This window comes from Saccopteryx bilineata, chromosome 1 (assembly GCF_036850765.1).
Source record: "Saccopteryx bilineata isolate mSacBil1 chromosome 1, mSacBil1_pri_phased_curated, whole genome shotgun sequence".
Classification (NCBI taxonomy): Eukaryota; Metazoa; Chordata; class Mammalia; order Chiroptera; family Emballonuridae; genus Saccopteryx; species Saccopteryx bilineata.
In genome coordinates, this window is record NC_089490.1 from 59,063,165 (window position 1) to 59,090,248 (window position 27,084).

General features: G+C 43.9%; 1 protein-coding gene across 1 annotated transcript in view; it reads left to right on the forward strand.

Moving 5' to 3' along the window:
* Positions 1-2,060: 2,060 nt before the first annotated feature.
* Positions 2,061-27,084, forward strand: part of NT5E (5'-nucleotidase ecto) — a 62,180-nt gene continuing 37,156 nt past the window's right edge. The window contains exon 1 of the mRNA XM_066254219.1: positions 2,061-2,522. Within this exon, the coding sequence (XP_066110316.1) occupies positions 2,187-2,522 (336 nt within the window). The 5' untranslated portion in view covers positions 2,061-2,186. The remainder of the gene's footprint in view (positions 2,523-27,084) is intronic.

The window sequence follows — 27,084 nt, forward strand, 5'->3', positions numbered from 1 at the left end:
TGGTGGTGGCCCAGTAAATAGAGTGTGGACCTGGGACGCTGAGGTTCCAGGGTCAAAATCCTAGGTGGCTTGAGCGTGAGCTCATCCCGCCTGCATGCAGGCTCAGCAGCTTGAGCACAGGGTCAGCAACTTGAGTCCAAAGGTTGCTGGCTTGAAGCCCAAGGTCACTGACTCTGCTGGATGTCCCTCCTGCCTCCCCTGCCTGGGCAAGGCATGTATGAGAATCAGTCAATGAATGAACAACTCAACCGAGGCAACTGTGCTGTGGATGCTTCTCATCTCTCTCCCTACCCGCCACTAAAAAAAAGTTCTGGGCCCTGGCCGGTTGGCTCAGTGGTAGAGCGTCCCACCGTCTAGTGTGTGAAAGTCCTGGTTCAATTCCCGGTCAGGGCACACAGGAGAAGCGACCATCTGCTTCTCCACCTCTCCCCTCCCTTCCCCTCCCACAACCAGCTCAATGGTTGAAGCAAAGTTGGTCCGGGGCACAGAGGAAAGCTCCATTGCCTGCCTCAGAAGCTAAAGTAGCTTGGTTGCCAAGCAAGGGAGCAGCAGCCCCAGATGGGCAGAGCATCGCCTGGCAGGTGGATCCTGGTTGGAGTACATGCAGGAGTCTATCTCTGCCTCCCCACCCTCTCAATAATAATAATAATAATAAATAAATAAATAAATTTTAAAGGTTTGAGGGATGGATGGTGGTGATGGTTGTAAAATAATGTAAATATATTTAATGCACCTTAGTTGTCCCCTTAAAAATAGGTAAAATGGTAAATCTTTATGTATATTTCATCCTAAAAAGCTTGATGCATTTTGGAAAATTTTGAGAACTACATCTGCTGTTCTGTAAAGCATAAATCATGGGAAACCAAGCCAGGACTCTAAACTGATTCCCTCTCCTTCCCTTCCCAAAGTGGCTTATTTTTTCTTAATTATAATATTAGTGTACAACATAGGGATTACACATTTATATAGCTTACGAATTGATCAGCACAAGGCTAGCCCACGTCTGGCACCAAACATAGTTACAACATTGTGGACTGTATTCCTGTGCTGTACCTTATGCCCATGACTAAATTTGTAACTGGCAGTTGCACTTCTGAACCCCCTTGACCTCTTTTTCATCCACCCAACCCAATCCGGCAACCAAAGTAGCTAGATTATTGACTGTACTAAGAAATCAATCTGTTCCACAGAGGAAAATACTGTCTTTTTAAATTCAATTATAATGATTTGTTTACTGTATGCAGTCCTGTTACCTTCGATGCTAAAAGCTTTGTCTTAAAACGTGAACCATCCTTAACACATTAAATCCTCAAAAATAGGACAGAACGGGGAAAAAATATCTACAAGAGCAGCAGAATGCAGCATCACACCCCCGTAGCTACTAATTTTACTCCTCTTGGTTCGTTTTAGATTCAATAGCTGTCTACGCACTGTTGCTGTTTTATCACTAAAGTTTTAATTGTTAATAAACGTGGAATAGATTCGAATGGTTTCTTAGCGTCTGAGATTCTACGTATAAACAAAGTAGACTTAGTTAATTCTCAAAATGACTGGAAAGAGAATGGCTGGTTATGTCTCACAACCAATCCACAGCCTGAAAAGCAAAGCGCTCTTCTTCCTAGCGGCTCGCTCACTCTTGACTCCTCTCACCCTCCTCCCCCAGGTCGCTCATCCTTCTTTCCACCTTCTTTCTTCACCTACTTTCGCTCTTTCCAGTGACGAGCTCGCACAACCCCAAGTCCAACACAACACGTGAAATTTCTCTTTAGGAAAATTCGTGCCTCAAAAGGGTCGAGAATCAGAGAAGACGTAGACGCAGGGTGGACCCTCCGACTCCACCCGCAGTAGGACTGCGAGCGCCCAGGCTCTCGGGTCAGGCCGGGATCGTGGCCGGTGCTCGCTCCTCGCCGGGAACAACCTCCTCACTGTTGCCGCAGCAGCGGGTGCCAGCCGCCAGCGCCACCCCGGGCTCCCGGGCTGCCAGGGTCGGATCGGGTGACTAGGAGGCTGGCCACCGGGGCTGGCCCCGGGGCTGAAAGAGGGCCCGCCCGGTCCCGCCCCGATCCCGCCCCGCTCATCAAGGCGCCCAACTCCTGAGCTCGTCCGCACACGCCCGGCACTCACCGCAGCTTGCCCGGCGCTCCCCTGGCCTGCCTGCTCTCGCGCCCGCTCCACGCACCGCAGCCATGTGTCCCCTAGGCGCACGGGCACTGGCGCGGCTCCTCACGCTGGCCACGCTGCTGTGGCCGGCGGCCGGTGCCTGGAAACTCACCATCCTGCACACCAACGACGTACACAGCCGGCTGGAGCAGACCAGCGAGGACTCAAGCAAGTGCGTGAACGCCAGCCGCTGCGTGGGCGGCGTGGCCAGACTCTACACCAAAGTGCAGCAGATCCGAAGCGCGGAGCCCCACGTGCTGCTGCTGGACGCTGGCGACCAGTACCAGGGCACCATCTGGTTCACGGTGTACAAGGGAGCTGAGGTGGCGCACTTCATGAACGCCCTGGGCTACGATGCCATGGTAAGCCCGCAGCTAGCGCGGAGGCTCGGGAGGCACGGACCAAGAGAGAAGCCGGGGTGGAGGAGGAGCCGATGGCATGGCATGAGGTGGCAAGCTGAGGACCCGGGAGCTATATGGGGAGAGAGCGAGAGACTGGCCAGTGTGCCAGGTAGATGCGGACGCAGAAGTCTGGTGGATGATGCGTCTGAAACGTACAAAAGTTGGGTCCCCACCATGAGATTGGGTTATGGAGAGGAGCAGGACCCAGCCCTGCCTTTGAGTGGGTTCAGCTGGGTGGGTGGGAGATTGGCCACTGACCAGTGCCAGGGACCCAAGTAGACCCGTCGTGCATCTCTCTCATTTACTGCTCCAGCTATAGAAGAATCGATTATCAATTATATTGAAAGGGAAACTCAGGGTCAGAGAGATTGATACATTATTCGGAGCACTAGCCCCAGAAGAGGGAGATGCTGTGAGTGTGTATTTGCCTTGGACCCTAGAGCTTAACTTCGAGTTCACAGCCTTGGATTAGATTCTCTGCTCAGCTGCTTTATGAGTGTAAATTATTTATTCTCTCTGTGCGTCAGTTCCAGCCTCTATAAAATGGGGGATAAGATCTGTATCTACCTCAAAGGGTTGCCTGGTACATAGTGCATAGAACTTCTATAAATGTTAGTTCCTATTACCACACACTGCTGTGTAAATGTTAAAACTAAATAAATAAAGAAGCTTCCAGAGAGGACTGAAATGCTAAAAACACAGGGGTTTCAAAGGATTTCAATAAAATTAGTTTGTCAGCAGAGATTTAGGAAGAGTCCAATTTATGAAACAAGGGCCTGTTAAAACACGTGCAAGAGTTTAAGTCCAAGCTCCCAAGTTCTCTGCTAAAGGGTATGCCTTATTTGTTGGACTAAATTTTAGAAAAGCCCTGACAGAGATGGCACAATGGATAGACCATCCACCTGGGCAGTTTGAAACCCCAGGTCACTAACTTGAGCAAGCGGTCACTGTCTCAAGTTGAGCCCTGCCCCCCCCAAGGCACATATGAGAAGCAATGAACAACTAAAGAGAAGCAACTAGGAGTTGATGTTTCTCACCTCTCTCTTTCTGAAAGAAAGAAAAAGAAACAAAAGAAAGAAAGAAAAAAGGAAAAAAACAAAAAGAGGGGAGAGGGGAGGGGAGGGAAAAAGAAGAGGGGTTACAGAGTAATAAATATTACCAAAACATATATACAGCTTGTTTCTTTAAGCAAACCACCACTACCCAAGTTTAACCCTGTGTAAAATCCTAGAGGAAAGGAATTCTGTGGAGAAACTGGGGACGAGACATTTTAGGAGTTTAGGAAGAGAAAGAACAGAGCAAGGGTCCAGGAAAATCTGGGAAGTCCAAGCATGTGGGAGGGAGGGAAGGAGAGGTGTGGTCCAGTCTGGGATACAAAGGCCTGACAATATAATATCCTTTGTATGAGAAGAGAACAGAGGTCAGCAATGCACAATGCTCTTTTTTTTTTTTTTTTTTTTGGAACTTTGGAGAAAGGACAGGAAAAGGTGATAAGAATGTAGTATTTTTTTTCCCCTTCAACAAGAAGACTCATTTTAGAGAGACGAGAGAAGGTCAGAGAGCTCCTCTCTATTCTGATGGAGGTTTTAAGATTATCAGGAATGCTCAAAGCAGCAGCATTTCGAAGAGTTCCCTAAACCCCAGAGTATGTGGAGGCTCCCCAGCCTCTGGACTCCACCGAAGAATTGTGGGTCTCAAGAGCTCTCTGTGGGCTCAGCGTTGGTACCTGCACAGCTCAAACTGCCTGATCTTGGCAACATCATAATGGCAGAATACATATTTATTTTGAATTGTTATGAGCCTACTTCTCCATTTCTTCTCCAGAGGGGTAGAATAAACCTTGCATAAGTTTATTTTGATTTCATATGTAAACCATGGCATTGTAAACTTTTATTTTTGTAACACCCTTTTCTCCACAGTTAATGTAAACTCCTTTTGGTGAAGAAAAAAAGAGGCAGGGTGGAATCCATAGTTTTCGCTGATAATACTGTTTTCCTCTTTAAGTCAAATTGAGCTCATAGAGTTTATCACCAGGTGTTTAGGTATTTATGACAGGACTCTGGGTGAGGCTGGGGTAATCTGCAAGTTACAGTCCATCACAGTCAGGAGTCTGTAGAATACTTTTGTTGGATAACATTATTTTCTTTTAAATTTTTTTTATTATTAATTTGACAGGCAGGGAGAGAAGGGAGAGTGAGAGAAAGAAACTTCAATTTGTTGTTCCACTTTTTTTTTTTTTTAATTTTAGTGAGAGGATGAGAGGCAGAGAGACACACCTGCGTGCGCTCGCTCGACCAGGATCCATCTGGCAATTCCACCAGGGGGACAATGCTCTGCCCATCTGGATCAGTTGCTCCATTGAAACTGGAGCCATTTTTTAGCACCTGAGGCGAAGGCTATGGAGGCATCCTCAGAGCCCAAGCCAACTCGCTCGAGGCAATTGAGCCATGGCTGTGGGAGGGGAGGGGAGGGGAGGGGAGGGGAGGGGAGGGGAGGGGAGGGAGAGAGAGAGAGAGAGAGAGAGAGAAAGAGAGAGAGAAGGGGGAGGGGTGGAGAAAGAAATGGTCGCTTCTCCTGTGTGTCCTAACTTGGAATCGAACCTGGGACATCCACACCCCGGGCTGATGGTCTACCATTGAGCCAACTAGCCACGGCCTGTTGTTCCACTTATTTATGCATTCATTGGTTGATTCTCATATACACCCTGACCATGGATCAAACCCACAACCTTGGTGTATAGGGACAATGCTCTAACCAACTGAGCTTCCTGGCCAGGGCCTTTTTCTTTATATTTTACTCCAAGTGATTAGACTAGGGCTTGGGGGTGGGGGGGTGGGAATAGGCTACTTCCTTAGTTGGCAGGGTGTAAAGAGACTGAGGGGTTCCAATAGTAAGGCTGGTTGGAAGCCATCTTCCTTATAACAGCTCTTCAAGACCTTGTGTAACTCTGGGGTTTGACAAGCATAATTTGACTGGCATAAAATCTTGTAATTGTAATGCTTTAGCATATGGTAAAACTCTGCTGTATTCTTGTTTTGCAGAGATTTTTCACTGTTATTTTGTTTATACTATTCTCAGGACATTTATTAATGTTTTGCTGTAAAGTTTCCCCACCTGCCCACCACATCTTCAGTCTCAGGAAGCTGGAGGTTCAGATCAGAGTGGAAAACAGTTGTGGAGGGGCAATCTCCAGTTCTCTAAAAACTGGACTTAGAGGAGCCACAAATAAGAACTCAGGAGTGTGGGAAGCAAAGAGGAAGTTACTAGAACCTAGCTAAACCCCAGGAGTTCCCTCCAGCACAAGTCTCTGAGAAGGTGTAGATTTTCTAGCCCTACTGCATCCCAGTGAGAGCTTCTGGAGCAGTTCTGATAGCCCTGGAGGTCCCGGCGTGAGACTGGAGACCTCCCGGACACATGGCGAGGCAGAAAACTCCAGAGGGAGGGTGTCAAAGCTGCCAGTTGGTGTAGCTGTCACAGTGGAAGGACTGGTGTTCCCAAGCGTGTAGGAAGACAACACAGATGCACTCACAGTGTGTGCGTGGCCGGGTCACTGATCTCATGTCCCCTAACTATAGAACAGGTGGGAGAAGCCCCACCCACTGTAGGATTTTGTGAACAGGACATGTGGTAATGTGAAACTCCCTAGTGCCCTGCTGGCTTGTATAGTAAGTGCTCAGTAAAGGTTCGCGCCATGTCCTCTGCCAAAAAAAATAGTTGAGAAGAAGGGAAGGTTTGGGTTTTGCAGCTATCGATTTATCTGATTCTGACAGCTTGGCACAGTCTACTTCCCTCCTCCACCCCCTCCACCATCTTTTCTAAGTTCCATTGTCCAAACTGTCCTTAATGTTTACTCATTGAACAGACTTATGAAATCCCTTTCCCCAAAGCACAATGCCAAAGCAATTCATCTCTGGAGGTGAGATTTCCACCATCGAGGAGGATGGGCTATGAGGAAGGTAGCTTCAGCAGAGAAGGGCGGCCTCCTCTCCAGCTGCCCCTGCTTCAGAGGCCCTGGCCCCTGAGCCCACTTTCTGTCCAAAAGACTGCAGCCTTAGCCTTAACAAATTGCCCCAAAAGCTGGGGTGTGGACCGTGGCCTCTTGTCTTTAACTCACTCAGGATACCCACTTGAATGTGTTAGCTATTTATATTTTGTTTCTACGTGTCCTTGCAGAACTTTTGTTATTATTTGAGGTGATTGTATTTATAAATTATGTAACTCATCCTGTTACTCAGCTTATTCTGCTTCTTACTTTTGTCCTAATCTGGTTGTACGATTTGTCCCTGTCACTCTGTCTACCACACACGTACATACACTGTGCATTGTGCTCTGCGGAGATCTACACAGATTTTACCATCTGTTCCCCCACCACATGTGAATCTCGTATCCTTCCCTTTCCCTGCGGAATTATCCAGCTTTCCAGTAGTGTGAAATAACACCGTTGTTTGATCTTATATTTTTTCTAATAAATAGTGACTTTGATATGCTTGTTGACTCTTTTGCATTTCCTCTTTCCTACTTTCATATTCACATTCTTTGCTCTTTTTGTAAAATTGGGTTTGCTTTATTTTTCTTGACTTTCAGAAGTTCTAAGTATTGATCTGTGATCAATTTTAAACTTGGAAAATATCTTCTGATTATGTCATGTCTATTAACTTTGTCTATAGTATCTTTAATTGAACAGAAATTCTTCCTTTAGTATAATCAAATTGATCTTTTATTTTGCCTTTTGGTTTGTGCTTCTGAAAATTTCTGTGAGTTTATTAAATTGAAGCTTGTCATCCCTGGAACTTGTCAGAGGAAATTCAGAAATCAAATTATAGATTATTATCTCTCTGCCTTTTGAGGATAATAATCTATAATCTGGGGTTATGACATCACCTCTCTCAGTCACTAGTTCTTCATCTGTAAAATAAAAGATTTGAACCAGCTCATCTTTGAAGTTCCTCACATCTCTAAACAAATGGTGTCCTAAGAAATGTTTTAATTCAGTTAAAGGGAAGGAGGATGGGGCAAAGGTGCAGAGGCAAGAGTCTGCAAGGTGGACCAGCCTGGACCATGGCTAGTGGCAGGAACCGTAGGAGGTGAGGTTGTGTAGAGTTTACAGGCCACTTTGGAAAGTTTGGGCTCTCCTCTGTTGTCAGGGAAGCCATTGGAGGTTTCTGAGTGGAGTGTGACTCTGGTATAATAAAAAAGAAATATTGGATCTTTGTCCCCAGTTCTCGAGAGTGTCTTATATATGCTAATAAGTTAACTGATGGCTAAGGACCCTAGATAGCTTCAAAATGAAAGCTGGTGGCCAGAAAACCCAAGCCATGATTAGAGGGTTGGAACTTCCAGCCTTCTTTCAACCTCCTGGGATGGGAGAGGGACCAGAGATTGAGCTAGTCACCAAAGGCCAGTGATTGAATCGATTGTGCCTTATTTAATGAACCTTCCATTAAAAACCCCTAAGTGATGGGGTTTAGAAAGCTGCTGGGTTAATGAACACATAGAGACGCTTGGAGGCAGTGTGCCAGAGAGGTTATGGAAAACCCACATACCCTCCTTACCCCCTGCAGACCTTGCATTATGCATGTCTTCCATTTGGCTGCTCCTAAGTTGTAGCCTTTATAACAGTGATCCCCAACCCCCGGGCCGCACACCAGTACCGGTCCGTGGGCTATTTGGTACTGGTCCACAGAGAAAGAATAAATAACTTACATTATTTTTGTTTTATTTATATTTAAGTCTGAACGACATTTTATTTTTTAAAAATGACCAGATTCCCTCTGTTACATCCGTCTAAGACTCACTCTTGACACTTGTCTCGATCACGTGATACATTTATCCGTCCCACACTAAAGGCTGGTCCGTGGAAATATTTTCTGACATTAAACCGGTCCATGGCCCAAAAAAGGTTGAAGACCACTGCTTTATAATATAGCAGTAATAGTAACTAAAGCACTGTCCTGAGTTTCGTGAATCATTCTAGCGAACTATGGAACTGTGGAGGTTTGATAGCAGATTGGGCAAAAGTACAGGCGGCCCAGGACTGGCCACTGGCATCTGAAGTGGGGGCAATCTTGTAGGAGTGAGCCCTTATCTATGGGATCTGATGCCCACCCAGGTAGCTAGCATCGGAACTGAATTGAATTGTCAGAGACCTCATTGGTGTCTGCAGAGAATTAGTTGATGTGAGAAGAACCCCTCAGTGACATGGAAGAGTCATAGTTTTGGAAAATGAGAAGAATGGATGGAAAGAGAAAAACACTACCAAAGAGGCGGGGCAGTAGGGTAGGTGTGAAATGCCAAGACCGGAACTGTGGCGATGGGGAGAGGACAGCTGAATCCAGAGGAGCCAGTTTCAGAAGGCAGGCAGAACGGCCTGTGGCTGAAAGGATGAACTCCCTGGGGATTCTGTCTGAGATCAAGCCCTCTGTTTACCACTTAGAACCTGTGGACTGAGAGCATGTCATTTAATCTCATGAAGCCTCCATTTCCACATGGAAAGGTGGGTGTGATGGTAGTCCATCCGCAGGTTGTTGTGGGGTTTAAAGGAGATGTTGACGCAAGTCAAGTGCTTGGCACAGTGCAGGCCCACACTAAGGGGTCAGAAAGTCCTGGCCGTGCTCACATTCTGTTAGCAGGTGTGGCTCAAGAGAGGGTGTAATCAAGAGATGACTAAGCAGGTTCAAGCCAAGGGCACCGAGAGCATCAACAGGCTTTGATACTACTACACAGTTTAAGGTTAAGGAACACAGACTCTGCTTCTTAATCTTAGCCCTGACAGTTAAAACCTGCTATTTGCACCACAGAGATGCAGTCTAAAGGCTTTTCCTGGACTTACTGGACATGACTGGACCCCTCTGTGGCTGTCACAGATAGGGGCAATGGAAAGGGATTTGGATGGGATGTCAGGATGCCCCGGTTTTACGACTGGCCTTTTCCAACTTGTTAGCTCTAAGTTCGGGCAGCAGATTGCTCATCTATAAGACGGGGCACTGGCAAAGGTGGTCTGTTGTATGTTATTTCTCAGCATCTCAGCCCCAGCCCAGCCCTCTGTCATGCTTCTAATCTGCCAACATAACTTGGTTTACTCTGGGACTTAATTTTACACACAGGTCTGAGTTTGCTTGACAGCTCTCGTTTCTCCCTCCCAGTTACTTTCATCACAGCTCTTTCTTGTTGGAGAGGTGACTTGGGTCTTCTCCCACTGTTTTGCATATAAAGAAGGTCCCAGGATATTGGATGGAGTGTTACTCTATTAGAAACAGAAAATGATGGCCTAAAAGGGAATGGAAGGAGGATGGGCCTAGATTCAAGCCTCTTGTCTTTGTGGCTTATGTATTTAGTCCACAAATATTTGCTAAGCAACACCATGTGCCAGATTCAATGCTAAGTACTAAGGACAGTGAACAAGACTTGCTAGGATGAAACTTACTGTTTAGGAAATGGAGTGGGCAGTGCCCATTCGACCCCTTCTTAACCAAATAAAAAGGCTAGGTAAGACCTTTGAAGGCCCACTCTGGTTGGTTGGCTCAGTGGTAGAGCATCGGCCTGGCATGTGGATGTCCCATGTTCAATTCCCGGTCAGGGTACACAGGGGAAGCGATCATGTGTTTCTCTACCCCTACTCCTCTCGTCTCTCTCTCTCTCTCTCTCTCTCTCTCTCTCTCTCTCTCTCTCTCTCTCTCTCATTCCCTGCATGCTTGATAGGAACATATTGGCCCCGGATGCTGAGAATGGCTCCATGGCCTCAGGAGCTAAGAAGAGCTCAGTTGCTGAGCAATGGAGTAGGTGCCCAAATGGGCAGAGCATCAGCTCCTAGTGCGTTTGCCAAGTGGATCCTGGTCTGGGCTTATGCAGGAGTCTGTCTCTCTCTACCTCCCCTCCTCTCTCTGAATTAAAAAGGGGGGGCTATGAAGAATGGGGGATAAGCAAAGCAAAGCAAAAATGACTGAGATTCAAACACCTGTGTGCAGAGATTGTGACAGTGAGCATGTTTCTTCTCCTCCCCAGAAAACTAATCTTTAAAGAGAAGTCACCTTATAGTCAAGTGCTTTCAAATGAAATTCTTACAAAGTAATATGATATTCTAATATCAAGGAAACTTGCAGAATTACTTTACCTTCAATAATAAAGCCGAATTCAAATAAGGCATATTGCCTGACCAGGCGGTGGTGCAGTGAATAGAACCTCAAACTGGGACGCAGAGGACCCAGGTTCAAGACCTCGAGGTCACCGGTTTGAGCACTTGCTCATCTGGTTTGAACAAGGCTCACCAGATTCAGCCTAAGGTCGCTGACTCAAACAAGAGGTCACTTGCTCTGCTGTAGGCCCTCCACCCCCTGTCAAGGCACATATGAGAAAGCAATCACTGAACAACTAAGGTGCCACAACGAAGAATGGATGCTTCTCATTTCTCTCCCTTTCTGTCTGTCTGTCTCTGGCTGTCCCTTTCTCTGACTCTCTCTGTCTCTGTCAAAAAATAAAATAAAATAAGGCAGATTAGTAATGTTAGTTTTGGAAGCCTGAAAGAGAGATCCTAATGGCAATGATATATAAAGGCAAAGGTTGGTAGCATTTCTAAAGCACAGACCTCAGGAGCTGCGAGTGTCGGGTTGTGGATGCCCAAGTTCAGTGCTGCAATCCAGTGTGTGTGATCATAGGCCTTCTGCTTCCTCTGCTCCACTCTGAGTTCCACACCAGGGCTGGGCTGGGTGAGGATGATCTCAACAAAGCAAAGGCAGCGTCACTGCTCATCGTTTACTGTTGTAGCATCTGTGTTGCTTGACTAAACGTGGGAAAGAGCTAAACAAATCACACCAAATTGGCAGCTTTCCATACTTCACTCACAGACACTTCTGAGTGCTGTATAACGTCCTTCTGCTGTTTTCTTCAACTACATCACTAGAATTTGAAAATTCTCTTGACACTTCTTTTCCCTCACTTGAGTAATTACTTCTATACATAATACAAACATTAGCTGGAGCCGTCTAGTCTCTCAGAGGTGTAGTTAAACCAGCCTAAAAACTCAGCCCTGGTTGGATAGCTTGTTTGGTTAGAGCATCATCTGGAAGCGCAGAGGTTGCCAATTCAATCCCTGGTCAGGGCACATGCAGGAACAGATAAAATCAACCAATGAATTTTTCTTTAGAAAACCTGCCTGAGCCTCAGTTAGTTAAACAGGTAATTCCAAATGTAACATTATTATGCAATATTTTGCATATATGGAGAATGTGTAAAATTTTCCATCTGATATGGAAAAAATAAAATGCTGTCTGTTCAGTACTTATTCATTTATGCATTCAACAAACATTGAAGTGCAGCTGAGCTGGATAGAGCCCATGATTATTTCTGCCATTCAGTCAGAAGCCACATTCACCTGCCAGGGCCAACATGCCCTGACCCAGGACTGGGGGATGGAACACACCCCAAAACCAGAAGTGGTCTATGATGCCAGAAATGTATCAACCAAACCAAACATAATTAGCATTCCTCCCCTCCTAAAATAATTGTGGAGTCTTCCTGAGATATTAGGAACTGAGCCCCATTGATAATAGAGCAGGCTCTCTGCTAACCCTTAGATTATAGGGTAAACTGCAAGCTCCAGTCCTTAATGGGGTGAACTCGTGTGTAAATGACTAAATTCATGCATTGCAAATTTCTGGCAAATGGCTTTTTGACATGATTACAGTTGGTTTCTGTGAATTAAAACAAATTCTTTTCTTCTGCATTACGCAAACAGCACTGCTCAAATCAACTCTTCTTACCTTTTTCTTCTGACATTGTGTTTAAGCCTCTTGTCTTCACTTGGAACATTTATGACTACCTCAGTGTTCGAGTTTCCATTTCCTCAATTTTTTAAAATTTTATTTATTTATTTATTTATTTTACAGAGACAGAGAGAGGGATACATAGGGACAGACAGGTACAGAGAGAGATGAGAAGCATTAATCATTAGTTTTTCATTGCGACACTTTAGTTGTTCATTGATTGCTTTCTCATATGTGCCTTGACTGTGGGCCTTCAACAGACTGAGTAACCCCTTGCTCGAGCCAGCGACTTTGAGTCCAAGCTGGTGAGCTTTGCTCAAACCAGATGAGCCCGCGCTCAAGCTGGCAACCTCGGGGTCTCGAACCTGGGTCCTCTGCATCCCAGTCCAACGCTCTATCCACTGCGCCACCGCCTGGTCAGGCTCATTTCCTCATTTTTTTAAACAGTTGATATCATTTGGCCATGAGCTTCCCCAACTGGTGCAATGGAGGTGAAGCTTACACTCTGAGCCCCTTTGTTTCTTAACCAAAGGCACGGAGTACCTGCATCTTTGCCGGGCTCTCTCACACATGTCCCTCTCTGTGGTTCCCATGTGTCTTGTGAATGCACAGATGGGAGGACAGATGTGCTGTGTCTTGCTCTCTCCTTGCCTGCCCGGGTAGTTTCCTGAGAGCAGGGACTGTGGCACTCTAGGTCCGCATAAGAAACTAGTGTTGTTGAATGATACCCATCCCTTCCAGGCGTTCAGAGCAGCAGCAGTTTTGCAGAGTGGTTAAGGCCCTGGAGGCTGAAACCTCACTACACTTGCTCACAACCTTGCTCTGCCACTTGCTGGTTGTGTGAGCTCCATGCTTCAGTTTTCCCATCTCTGAAAAGGACAAATCATATTGCCTACCTCACTGCATTGTAAGAATTAAATGATTACTATTTCAACAGGTCCTGGCTATGTAGCATGGAAGTCTTAATTATTAATATTTCTTTTTGTCATGTTTTTTGTCTTTTTTTTTTTTTTTTTTGTATTTTTCTGAAGCTGGAAATGGGGAGAGACAGTCAGACAGACTCTCGCATGCGCCCGACCGGGATCCACCCGGCACACCCACCAGGGGGCGATGCTCTGCCCACCAGGGGGCGATGCTCTGCCCCTCCGGGGTGTCACTCTGTTGCGACCAGAGCTACTCTAGCGCCTGGGGCAGAAGCCAAGGAGCCATCCCCAGCGCCCGGGCAATCTTTGCTCCAATGGAGCCTTGGCTGCGGGAGGGGAAGAGAGAGACAGAGAGGAAGGAGAGGGGGAGGGGTGGAGAAGCAGATGGGCGCTTCTCCTGTGTGCCCTGGCCAGGAATCGAACCCGGGATTTCTGCATGCCAGGCCAACGCTCTACCACTGAGCCAACCGGCCAGGGCATGTTTTTTGTCTTTTAAGAAAATTTATTCTCTTTCTTGATGTTCCTTTATTGCAAATTCACTGGTAATTTTTACAGTCTTTTGTGAGCAAAGCTGAGGCTATGAAATGCCTCCTTTCTATTTCAGATATAGGTATCCTTTGATAGACCAAATAGTTGGTCTTCTTAGCAAATTTCCAACAGAAAAAGACTTTTCAAAATGTTTCATTTTCTCCCTGTCCTCATGAAATCTAAATAATGTTCAATGTGTACACACAAGACACACACAGAACAGTTCAACAAACTTTGTTGTTTTTTTAAACTAACTATGCCATTCACAAATAAGTGCCAATAAGATATTAGTAGAAATGTAAATAAAAATATAAGAAATGAAAAGAAGAGAACCAGGCTCATTGCCCTGAGAGGGGCTGCCAGAGGTGCAGGTACAAATTGTGGTTCAGTTGACTAAGATTTTCACCTACTTCCAAGCAGTTTTCCTCTCATTTTACAACTAAGTTATTGCTTAACTGCTTTACCAAGTTTTTAATTTTTTTTCTATTGATTTGAGAGAGAGGAAGAGAAGGAAAAGAGAGAGAAGCAAAAACTTTTTTTTTTTTCAGAGACAGAGAGAACGTCAGAGAGAGGGATAGATAGGGACAGACAGACAGGAACGGAGAGAGATGAGAAGCATCAATCATTAGTTTTTCCTTGCGACACCTTAGTTGTTCATTGATTGCTTTCTCATATGTGCCTTGACCGCGAGCCTTCAGCAGACCAAGTAACCCCTTGCTCGAGCTAGCGACCTTGCGTCCAAGCTGGTGAGCTGTGTTCAAACTAGATGAGTCCGTGCTCAAGCTGGCGACCTCAGGGTCTCAAACCTCAGGGTCTCCTCCGCATCCCAGTCCGACTATCCACTGCGCCACCACCTGGTCAGGCGAGAAGCAACAACTTGCTGTTCCACTTATTTGTTCCATTTAGTTCTATACTCATTGATTGCTTTTCGTATGTGCCCTGACCAGGATGGAACCCGCAACCTCGGTGCACCAGGATAATGCCTTATTCACTGAACCACCCAGACAGGGCACCAAGTTTCTTTTTATATCCTGCTTTCTTTTGAAAAGTTTTAATGGCTCACATACTAAATCATAGAGTAAAATGGAGCCCAGTTAAAAGGCACAGGAGAGTAGGTGGTTTTGTCATCCAGAGTAATATTTACAGTAAACATCTGCTGGGCAGTGGTGCCAGGCACTCACCTGGTTTCAGTAAGGGTAGAGGGACAGTTGACACTACTTCTGCCTCTGGGAGAAAGATGTGAAGACAGACAGCCACAGCGAGGACAAGTGCTGTCAGACGTATGTACAAGATCTGATGGATGCACAGAGAGGCAGGCACCTACAGTGGGCTGCCATGGAGGGCTTCTCAAGGAAGTCACACTTGAGCTACGTCTGAGGCAGCTCACTGCATGAGAGTGTGTTAGTGTTCCTGGAACTCAGAGCACCTGAAGTTTGAGAGAAAAAATGGGGAATCTCAGGGAGATCAGGGAGGAGCTGTCTAGGGAGTCAGAACTGAGATTTTGTTGGGCTGTGAGAGGTGGGAAGCCTTGGAGAGACTTGAACCAGGAAGCAGTTGGGTGTTTGGGGAAGGGCAGTCTGACCGCCTGCAGTAAATGGCTGGGAAGTATGTGAGCCTGGTGGCCAGAGACTGGCTAGAAGACTCTGGAACGTGCCAAGTGAGAAGTGATGAGTCAGAGTGGGACAGTAGAGTGTGGTGAAGGAGGAGACCACTGGGGCAGATGGGGCAGGAGCACAAGCAACAGGACTTCAAGGCTGGCAGGCCACAAGGGAGGGCCGAGGAGGGAAGGGCAGAGCTACTGGCTGTTTCACCGCTTTTCCGGGTGTTTCTCTGTGGTGGTAGAGGCTCTTTCCCAACACCTGGGACCACATGCATCCGCACAAGTGTCTCATTCATAAATTACTGGGAGTAAGTACTCTTCTCTGGGTGTTTACCTGGCCAGGGGCTCACTGGACGGCAGAGAGGGAGGAATGGAGGAGGGGGCGGGGGCAGTGGCTACCAGCTCACTCCCAGACAACTCTGCCTAGTGTCTCTTGAAACAAGAAACAACAAAGTGGCCCAGGCCTCTGTCCCCCCAGCCACCTCCTGGACCTGTGTATTTTCACAGTGTTTATAACCCACTTGGCCCGGTTTCAAGCTGGGCAGGCCTGTAATAGGGAGAGGGAAGAGTTCTTTCAAAACTTGAAAGAAAACGTAAATTTTCTGGGAAAACTTTGGAATAGCAATTCTGCTGCAGGTGGAGGCAGACTAACCTAGGATGCTGCCTGAGGAGTTCGTCAGAGCTGGGTCACTGTGACCACCTCACAGCTCTATTCATTTTGGGAACACATTTCCTAGTTTGAGATGTAGGCCCTGTCCTCAGTGAGTCCTAACAGGTTCTTAGCCTGTGAAGCTTTTTTCCAGCTTTCAGGACTCTGTCTTGCTTGCCTTTTGTGGCCCAGCTTCCTGTTAAAATTATCATTCTGTGGCTGATGTGTCCATTCATTAGAGGTTTTCAAAACAAAACTTTGCACTGGTTTTAGTGCCAGAAGCCAAAGAGGCTGTGTTTTGTAATCTTTTCCCACTGAAGCTCTCATAGGCACAGTGACACGGGTACAGGGTTCCAGGTGAATGTGGAAGAGGCCATGGAGGCAGCTGGACCAGTAACTCCAGCCTTGTGAGTTTATTCTCTCCTTTTTCCTTCTGCTCACCAATCATTTATTTACTTGTTCATTCATTCAGTAAATATTTGCCAATTATTTCCCCTGTGTTAGGTATATTTTAAATGAATTTTGGAGGCGAATTAATGCCTATTATTTAATAACAGGGAGAAAGATTGCTTTGATCAGTCAACTGTAACTGGAGAAACCAGATAGGCAGATTTCTCCATGAAAACAAAATACTCTAGAATCATGAGAAGCCTTCATGGAAGGCCGTCGATGGTCACTGTCTCCTTCTGCAGACCGTGAGCAAATATCAGTGTCCAGGCTCAGGCCATGGTCCTCCCTGCGTTAGCCACCACCACTGACCTGCTTTGTTTCTCTTCCTCTCACCCCAAGGAGTGTCCTCACTATTTCTCCTGTTTAGTCATTTACTCCATACTAATGAGAACATTTGTTTATGAGTGAAAGCCAGAAATGAGTTAAATGGCAGCTCCGCCTAGGAAGAGCTTTGAGAGTGAAAAAACATGCAAGCTGGCATGTAGCCTTAGGATAGTGTGGTCAGGAAGCAGACTGAGTGAATACTGAATTCACTTGCAGATCCCTCCACACTATTCCTGGAACAAACAAGGTGAAGACAGAAAAGTCAGCAAGGGTTTTTCTATATTTGAAAGTATTGCCTCCAGCATTTGTTACTCACTGAAGACATATTTTACTATTGTTAAAAGCCAATAAAGAGCCCTGGCTGAGTTGCTCAATGGTAGAGCGTCGGCCCAGCATGTGGATGTCTCTAGTTTGACTCCTGGTCAGGGCGCACAGGAGAAGCCATCATCTACTTCTCCACCCCTCCCCTATCCCTTTCTTCCTCTCTCCTCCTCTATCTCTCTATCTCTCTTCCCCTCCCTCAGCCATGATTGATTTTAGTGCATTGATCCCAGGTGCTGAGGATGGTTCCATGGAGCCTCTGCCTCAGACTCAAAAAATATCTTGGTTGAGAGCATGGCCTCAGATAGGCAGAGCGTTGGCCCCAGACAGGAGTTGCCGGGTGGATCCCAGTTGGGGTGCATGTGGGAGTCTGTCTCTCTATCTCCACTCCTCTTACTTGGAAAAGAAGGGGGAAAAATACTCAATAAAGAGATCCCATACGTATAATTATTATCATAGTGTAAGCATGAAAAACAATTGCATCTTAAGTGTCAATGTCTAGTTGAATTACATTAACTCCCTGCAAGGGCAGGATAAGCAAGATTCTGAGGCTCAGTCGAAACTCAGTGAGAAAGGCTGACTCAATCAATTCATAGACATTATATATTATATTTCTATGCATCTGGTGTTGGAGATACTGAAGGTGTGGGGAAGAGTGGCATTATGATATCATGTATTTGTTTGCTCTTCAATTTGGGTGACTATTAAGTACCTTCCATTTAATTTGGTATCTGAAGGATGACAACTGAATGTTAAATTCTTTTTAGCATACAGCACATTGGAAATAATTTATTAGAGATCTGGGTACCTCATAATTACCCAAATTACTCATAATTTGTCTAAGTAAGGAAATCTCTTATCCCCAAAGTGAAGGTAGACTTTGGCCTATGTTCAGAATTCATGAGAGTTTCAAACCAAAGATTAGAAGCTTTTCCTCACTCCTAATGGCAGAATATTTTTAGTAATCAAAACAAGAAATTTGGACTCAAAATCTTAAAGTATCTTCATTCTCCCATTGCTGATTCATATGACCTCAAAGCCTTCTGGGCCTAGGGACAGGCAGGAAATATTCAAAGTGATGCAAAGCAAGGATCTACAACCAAGACTTCTCTACCCAGCAAAGTTATCATTTAAAACTAAAGATGAAATAAAGAGCATACCAGACAAAGAAAAAGCTAAAGGAGTTTGTTCCCAACAAACCAGTATTGCATGAAATGTTAAAGGCCTGCTTTAAGAAGAAAGGAAAAATTAAATCAAGAGAGTATTATAGCTATAATGAATAAAATGGCAATAATAGCACATATCAATAATAACTTTATATATAAATGGATTAAATGCCCCAATCAAAAGACATAGGATGGCTAAATAGATAAGAAAATATGACCCATATATATGCTGTCTACAAGAGACTCACCTCAGAATAAAAGATACATACAGACAGAAAATGAAAATGTGGAAAAAATTACTCTATGCAAATGGACATGAAAAAAAAGCTGGGATAGCAATACTTATATCTGACAAAATAGTTGTAAAAGCAAAAGCCATAAAAAGAAACAAAGAAAGTCACTGCATAATACTAAAAAGATCAATTCAAAAAGAGGATATATGGCCCTGGCCAGTTGGCTCAGTGGTAGAGCATCGGCCTGCCGTGCAGAAGTCCCAGGTTAGATTCCCGGCCAGGGCACACAGGAGAAGCGCCCATCTGCTTCTCCACCCCTCCCCCTCTCCTTCCTCTCTGTCTCTCTCTTCCCCTCCCGCAGCAAGGCTCCATTGGAGCAAAGATGGCCCGGGCGCTGGGGATGGCTCCTTGGCCTCTGCCCCAGGAGCTGGAGTGGCTCTGGTCGCAACGGAGTGACGCCCCGGAGGGGCAGAGCATTGCCCCCTGGTGGGCAGAGCATCGCCCCCTGTTGGGTGTGCCGGGTAGATCCCGGTCAGGCACATGCGGGAGTCTGTCTGACTGTCTCTCCCTGTTTCCAGCTTCAGAAAAATACCAAAAAAAAAAAAAAAAATTAAAAAAATAAAAAGAGGGAAATTTACTTCCTGACCGCAAAAAAGAGGATATAACCCTTGTATGTATGTGTGTGTGTGTGTGTGTGTATCCCCAACAAAGGAGCACCTAAATATATAAAGAAGATCTTGGTGGACATTAAGGGAGAGATTAACAGCAATACAGTCATAGTAATGGATTTTAACACCCCATCTTCGGCAATATTAGAGTCACCAAACAAAAAAGTCAACATGCAACATTCTCAAAGACAGACCACATATTAGGGCATCAAGTAACTCTTAACAGTTCAAGAAGATTAAAGTCATTTTCTCTGACCACAATGGTATGAAAATAGAAATCAACTACGATAAAAAAATGAAAAATATTCAAACAAATGGAGGCTAAATAACATGTTATTAAACAATCAATGAATGAGTTAACAAGAAGATCAAGGAAGAAATAAAAATTACCTGGAAACAAATGAAAATGAGTATACAATAATTCAAAATCTATGGGGCATAGCAAGAGGAGTCCTGAGAGGGAAGTTCATAGTATTATGAGACTACTTCAAGAAGCCAGAAAAATCTCAAATAAACAATCTAACCCTACACCTGAAAGAACTGAAAAAAGAACAAAACAAACCCCAGAGTAAGTATAAAGGGGGAAATAATACAGGTCAGAGCAGAAATAAATGACATAGAAACTAAAAAAGAAAACAAACAAAAGATCAATGAAACCAAGAGTGGATTCTTTTTTTTTTTTTTTTTTTAGATAGAGGGCAGAAAGAGACAGAGAAAGAGGAGGAGAAACAGGAAGCATCAACTCATAGTAGTTGTTTCCCATATGTGCCGTGACCAAGCAAGCCCAGGGTTTCGAACCAGCGACCTCAGCATTCCAGGTCAAGGCTTTATCCACTGCGCCACCACAGGTCAGGCAAGAGTGGATTCTTTAAACAGATAAACAAGATTGATGAACCTTAAACCAGATTCATCAAGAGAAACCCAAATAAATAAAATTAGAAATAAAAGAGGAGTAATAACTGACATCACAGAAAAAAAAATGATTGTAAGAAAACAGTATAAATAACTAAATGCCAACAAATTGGACAAAATGAATAAATTTCTAGAAACATATGATCTTCCAAAACTGAATATGGAAGAATCAGAAAATCTAAATAGACCTATTACAACAAATGGAATTGAAGCAGTAATCAGAGAACTCAAACATTCATAGAATTAACACTTATTCTTCTTAAACTATTCCAAAAAATCCAAGAGGTGAGAAGACTTCCAAGCTCATTGTACAAGGCATGTAAAACCATATAAAGATACTACAAAGAAAATTTTCGCCAATATTTCTGCTGAACACAGATGCAAAAATCCTCAACAAAATATTAGCAAAAAACCAGATCCAGCAACACATTAAAAAGATCATACAGCATAATCAAGTGGGATTTATTCCAGGGATGTAAGGTTGGTACAATATTTTCAAATCAATAAATGTGACACATAACATAAAAGGAAGGATAAAAATCACACGATCATATCAATAGATACAGAAAAAGATTTGATAAAATCCAGCACCACTTATGATAAAAACTCTCAGCAAAGTGGGAATAGAGAAAACATACCTCAATATAATAAAAATCATCTATGACAAACCGACAGCCTACGTCATATTCAATGGGCTAAAACTAAAGGTGTTTCCCTTAAGATCAGGAACAAGACAGGGATGTCTGCTTTCACTACCCTTATTCAACATAGTTCTGGAAGTCCTAGACCTAACAATCAGATAAGAAAAAGAAAAGACATCCAAATTGGAAAGGAAGAAGTAAAACTCATTATTTGCTGATGACATGATACTGTACATAAAAACCTCTAAAGGCCCTGGCCGGTTGGCTCAGTGGTGGAGCGTCGGCCTGGCGTGCAGGAGTCCTGGGTTTGATTCCCAGCCAGGGCACACAGAAAAAATGCCCTTCTGCTTCTCCACCCCTCCCCCTCTCCTTCCTCTCTGTCTCTCTCTTCCCGTCCCACTGTGGAGGCTCCACTGTAGCAGGGTTGGCCCTGGCGCTGAGGATGGCTCCATGGCCTCTGCCTCAGGCGCTAGAATGGCTGTGGTCACAGCAGAGCAACGCCCCAGATGGGCAGAGCGTCGCCCCCTGGTGGGCATGCTGGGTGGATCCCGGTCAGGCGCATGCGGGAGTCTGACTGCCTCTCCAATTCCAACTTCAGAAAAATACAAAAAAAAAACCTCTAAAGATCCCACCAAAAAACTACAAGATAGCAGCTGGATACAAAATTAATATTCAGAATATTCAGTGGCCTTTTTATACACCAGTAATGAGCTATTAGAAAGAGAAATTATCTAGCCAGTGGTGACAAAGTGGATAGAATGTCAACCTGGCATGCTGACATTTCCAGTTTGAAACCCAAGGTCGCTGGTTTGATCCCCAGTCAAGGCACAGATGAGAAGCAATCAAGGGATACACAAAAAGTAGAGCAACAAGTTGATGCTTCTCTCTTTCTCTCTCTCTAAAAAAAAATAAAGAGGAATTAAGGAAACAATTCCACTTACTATTGCAACAAAAAATAATATAAAGTACCCAGGAATAAATTTAACCCAGGAGATAAAAGACCTGTAGTTCAAAAATTATAATATATTGAAGAAATTGAGGAAGATACAAATAAGCAGAAGCATATACTGTGCTCTTGAGTAGGAAAAATTAACATTAAAATGTCCCAAAGCAATCTATAGACTCAATGCAATTTTGATTAAAATACCAATAGCATATTTCATGAATCTAGAACAAATATCCCCAAAATTTATATGGAACCAAAAAAGAACTCAAATAGCCTCTGCAATCTTGAAAATGCAGAACAAAGTGGGAGGTATCACACTTCCTGATATCAAGCTGTACTACAATACCATTGTAATCAAAACAGTCTGCTACTGGCATAAGAACAGGCATACAGATCAATGGAACAGAACAGAGCCCAGAAATGAATCTATACCTTTATGGCAAATTAATATTTGACAAAGGAGGCAAGATTATACAGTGAAGCAAAGACAGTCTATTCAATAAATGGTGTTGGGAAAATTGAACAGGTACATGCAAAAAAATGAAACTAGACTACCAATTTACACCATTCACAAGAATAATCTCAAAATGGATCAAAGATTTAAATGTGAGTCATGAAATTATAAAAATCCTAGAAAAAAATTAAGACAGCAAAATCTCAGGCATCTTTTGTAAAAATATTTTTGCCAATATATTTACTCAGGCAAGGGAAACAAAAGAAAAGGTAAACAAATGGGACTATAACAAACTAGAAAGCTTTTGCACAATAAAGGAAACCATCAACAAATGAAAAGGCAACCTACTAGATAGGAGAACATATTCATTTGCCAGTACATCTGATAAGTGGTTAAATGTATAAAGAACTTATAAAACTCAACACCAAAAAGACAAACCAATTAAAAATGGGCAAAGGAACCCTGACCAGTTAGCTAAATTGGTTAGAGCATCATCCCAGTATACCACTAGGTATACCAGTAGGTTTGACCCCTGTAAGGATGCATATGAGAATCAACAACTGAATGCATAAATAAGTCAAACAACACATCTCTCTCTCTCTCTCCCTCCTTGTCTTTCCGTCTTTTCTTTCAAGGACTTGACTAGACACTTCTTCAAAGAGGACATACAGATGGCCAATAAACATAAAAAAATGCTCAACATCACTAATCATCAGAGAGATGCAAATTAAAACCACAATGAGATATCACTTTACACTTTTCAGAATGGCTATCATCAATAAATCAACAAATAATGATAAGAATATGGGGTAAAAGGAACCCTTGTGCACTGTTGGTGGGAATGCAGACTGATGTAGCCACTGTGGAAAACAGTATGGAGATTCCTCAAAAAAATTAAAAATGGATCTGCCTTTTGACCCAGCAGTCTTACTTCTGGGAATATATCTTAAGAATCCCAAAACACTAATTTGAAAGAATAAATGCACCTTTGTGTTCATTGCAGCATTATTTACAATAGTCAAGATCTGGAAACAGCCCAATTGCCTGTTAGTAGATGAGTAGATAAAAAAGCTGTAGTATATATACACAATGGAATACTACTTGGCCAATAAAAAGAAGGAAATCTTACCTGTTGAGACAGCATGGATGAACCTGGAGAATATTGTGCTAAGTGAAATAAGCCAGTCAGAGAAAGAAAAATACCCAGTGATCTCACTTATATGTAGACTCTAATGAACAGAATGAACTGATGAACAAATAGAAACAGAAGCATGGACATATGGAACAGACTGACAGCTGTCAGAGGTGTGGTGGATGAGGGGGCTGGGTGAAAGAGATGAAGATTAGCAAAAAAAAAAAAAACCATAGGCATAACACATAGGCACAGACAACAATGTGGTGAGGGAAAGGGTGGTGGGTGGAGGTGGAGGTGGGCAAAGGAGGGAAAATGCAGAAAGAAAGACTGCTTGGGGTGATGGGCACACAGTGCAGTGGGCAGCTGGTGTTATTCCGAGTTGTACACTTGAAATCTGTACAGTTTTGTGAACCAATGTCATCCCAATAAGTTCAATCAAGGATAAGGTCCAGAAGTCTTCTATTTATTATTATTATTTAGTGAACAAGTTTCTCTAACACCACTGTACTTTCACAAACTATCCACATCAGATGTAAATATTAACAAATACCAGCAGAAGATATTAAAAGATATCCGACTGTATTCCTCAGAGTTCTTTTAATAACAACAACAACAACAACAACAGGATTTTGAGTTTCAGAAGAAGTGAATCTGTTCTTGTCATTACATTTTCATTTGTTTTTAGCTTAAACATTTCAATTGTGTGGGTGGTCCAGTATCCTGGAGTAGGCTAGATGGAGAGTGTGGACAGTTTCTTTCATAGAAAATCATCAGGTTGGTGATTTATTTATTTTATTTTATTTATTTATTTTTATTTTTTGTATTTTAGGCTTCTGCACAAAGGAAGCAGTGAGGGTGAGGAGCTGGGCCTACACCAGATACATTATATTTCTATGATTCTGGTATCCAAAAGATGGTAGCTGAATGTGAGGTTAAATTCTTTTTAGCATACAATGCATTGGAAATGAATGATTAGAGATGTGATTACTTCATAATTACCTGAAAATTTGTCTAAGTAAGGAAATTGCTTGGAAATCCTGAAGAAATCATTCACTAGGCTCATCTCGTACAGAAAAGTACATTGGCATCTGCCAGGGACTGAGGAAGAGCAGTAAAATTTAGTGTTTGTAGTAAAAAATATACAAGGTTGCCAGAGAATTAGGAATGAATGGGGTTAGTGAATGAATGAACCAAATAGTAAAAATAAAATGTTTGGAAAGCAGAAAAAGAACAGAAGAGAGAAAAAGAGCCTGACCAGACGGTGGCGCAGTGGATAGGGCGTTTAACTGGGATGCAGAGGACCCAGGTTCAAAACCCCGAGGTTGCCAGCTTCAGCATGGGTTCATCTGGTTTGAGCAGGGGGTCACCTGGTCTGCTGTAGCCCCCCAGTCAAGGCACATATGAGAAAGCAATCAAATGAGAAACTAAGGTGTCACAATGAAGTATTGATGCTTCTTATCTTTCCCTTCCTATCTGTCCCTATCTGTCCCTCTCTCTGTCTCTCTCTGTCTCTGTCACACACAAAAAAAAGAAGAGAGAAAGGGAGAACATAAGACTACAATGCAAGATCAGGGAAATCACTTTCCTGATATAAAGATTATAACAATAAGTGGCAAGTAACAGTTTAGACCTTGTCAAAGGCATGAGGGAAGCTGTAGGCAGAGCCACAGAAAGTTGGCAAACAGACACATGCAGCAAATTTCAGAGGGCACACAAAAAAGGCAGAGTAATAGTGCAGTATGAAGTTTTAAATTCTGTTATGTTTGTGTTATGTAAAAGAACGTGGAACAATGGTCTGCTCTGTTATATTTTATTTTTTATTGTTCAAAGTTCTTTTGGGCAGACTCTTTCTGAGGTGTTTTCAAGTTATTAATAAAAATAATAGGAATGGATAACCAATTTATTTAACACATTTCTTTGACCTGCTGCCGTGTCAGTGGGGGGGTGTGGTGCTCAGGTGAGTGGCATGGCCCTGCTTCTGAAGAGCTTAGGAATAATGAAGTTCTATTACGTGCCAAGGAAGAGAAACGAACAGGAGAGTCATGGTGGGCAAATGAAAATATGAGTTTCTAAGGAAAATGAATGTTTACAAAGGAAATTTTCATATAAATTCTTTTCTTTGTGTGACGGAGACAGAGAGAAGGACAATAAGGACAGACAGACAAGAAGGGAGAGAGATGAGAAGCATCAGTCCTTCGTTGCAGCTGCTTAGTTGTTCAGTGATTGCTTTCTCATATGTGCCTTGACCAGGAGGCTACAGCAGAACAAGTGATCCCTTGCTCAAGCCAGCGACCTTGGGCTCAAGCCAGCAACCATGGGGTCATGTCTATGATCCCATTCTCAAGCCAGCAACCCGCACTCAAGATGATTAGGCTGTTCTCAAGCGGTTCACATAAATCCTTGTAGAAAAAATTAGCTGTATGTAATTTGTTGGAAATACCTCTGCTTATTCACTTATTCATTCTGCTATAGGTACTATGCTGGGCATTAGGGGACCCAGTGGGCAGGGACAGGGTCTGCTAGGGCTTTGTAGAGGTGACCATCGGGGCAGAGGAAGGACATCTGACTCAGACAGGGAATGCTATGAAGGGTTCTTGGAAAATCTCTTCTGGATCATCAGACTTCAGTAGCTGAAGCCATAGTTGAATAAGGTAGTAGAGGCATGGGATGAAAACGGAATATTTTGTTCCACCAGAATGGATTTAACGGTGGGAACACTGGGCGTGGGCCCTGGGTCCCGACTTCTGAAGGGCCCCACGAAAGCCCAACGTTACACTTTTTTTTAATGTAAGGGGCCTAATATTTTCTTCTGCTCCTGGGGCTTCAAGTGACCTTAACCTGCCTGTGTTCCACCTCTCTGTGTATGGATCGATCACTCATCATTCATCATAACAGCAGGACAAAGATAAGTGAGAGCATGAAAAACCGCAAGTAGTTAGGATTTGATTTTGAGTGCTCACGATATACAAAGTCTTCAACAAAGCCCTTTACATCCAAGCACTGAGATTGAGAAGGCTGGAGTCAAGCAGGAGGGGCTCTAGTCCCAGCTTTACCACTTACTCACTGTGTGACCTTGAAAGAGGTACTGTCTCCAGATCTGAGTTTTTCTCATCTGCAAAGTGAGCAGAGTTACAATACCAACCTCACAGGATGAAAGCAGGTTTTCTACACAGAAGCACTTGGTGTGAAGTGGGTGTGCAGCAAGTGTTTGGTAAATTCTGGCTTATTTTCATCACAACTGTTGTTTTATTCACTCACTGCCCTTCCAGATAAAGCCGTGGTTTAGAAATGTGCCCAGGCCATAAGAGGTAGAGCCAGCCCTGGCTGGTTGCTCCGCACACGAGGGGGTGCGTTCAGATATGAGTCTGGAGCGGAGCGTGAGACCAGACTTCAAAAAAACCGTGGTGGTTCAAAGTGCTCAAGATGTTGGATTTCATCACAAAAGGAGTGGAGAGCCTCTGTAGGACCCTAAGGTTGCGATTGACAAGATCAGATTTGCATTTTAGAAAGATTATTCTGACAGCAATGTACAAGATGGTTTAGAAGTGGGAGTGGCCATAGCTGAAAGCCCACATAAGGAGCTGTTGCAGTGGTCCGGAGAGAAAGACGAGGACTGCAGGCAGGTAGCAGCAATGGGGAGGACAGGAACCAAGCGTTCACGCAAAGAGGAAGGGGAGGGAGGGAGTGGGAAGGATTTGATTGCTCCAGAGTTTCTTGCTTCATTGACTGGGTAGATAGTGGCAGTTTGGATCAAGGTGAAATAAACGAAAAATATAATGTCAACTATTGCCAAATTCCAGGTATATTGTGCTGGT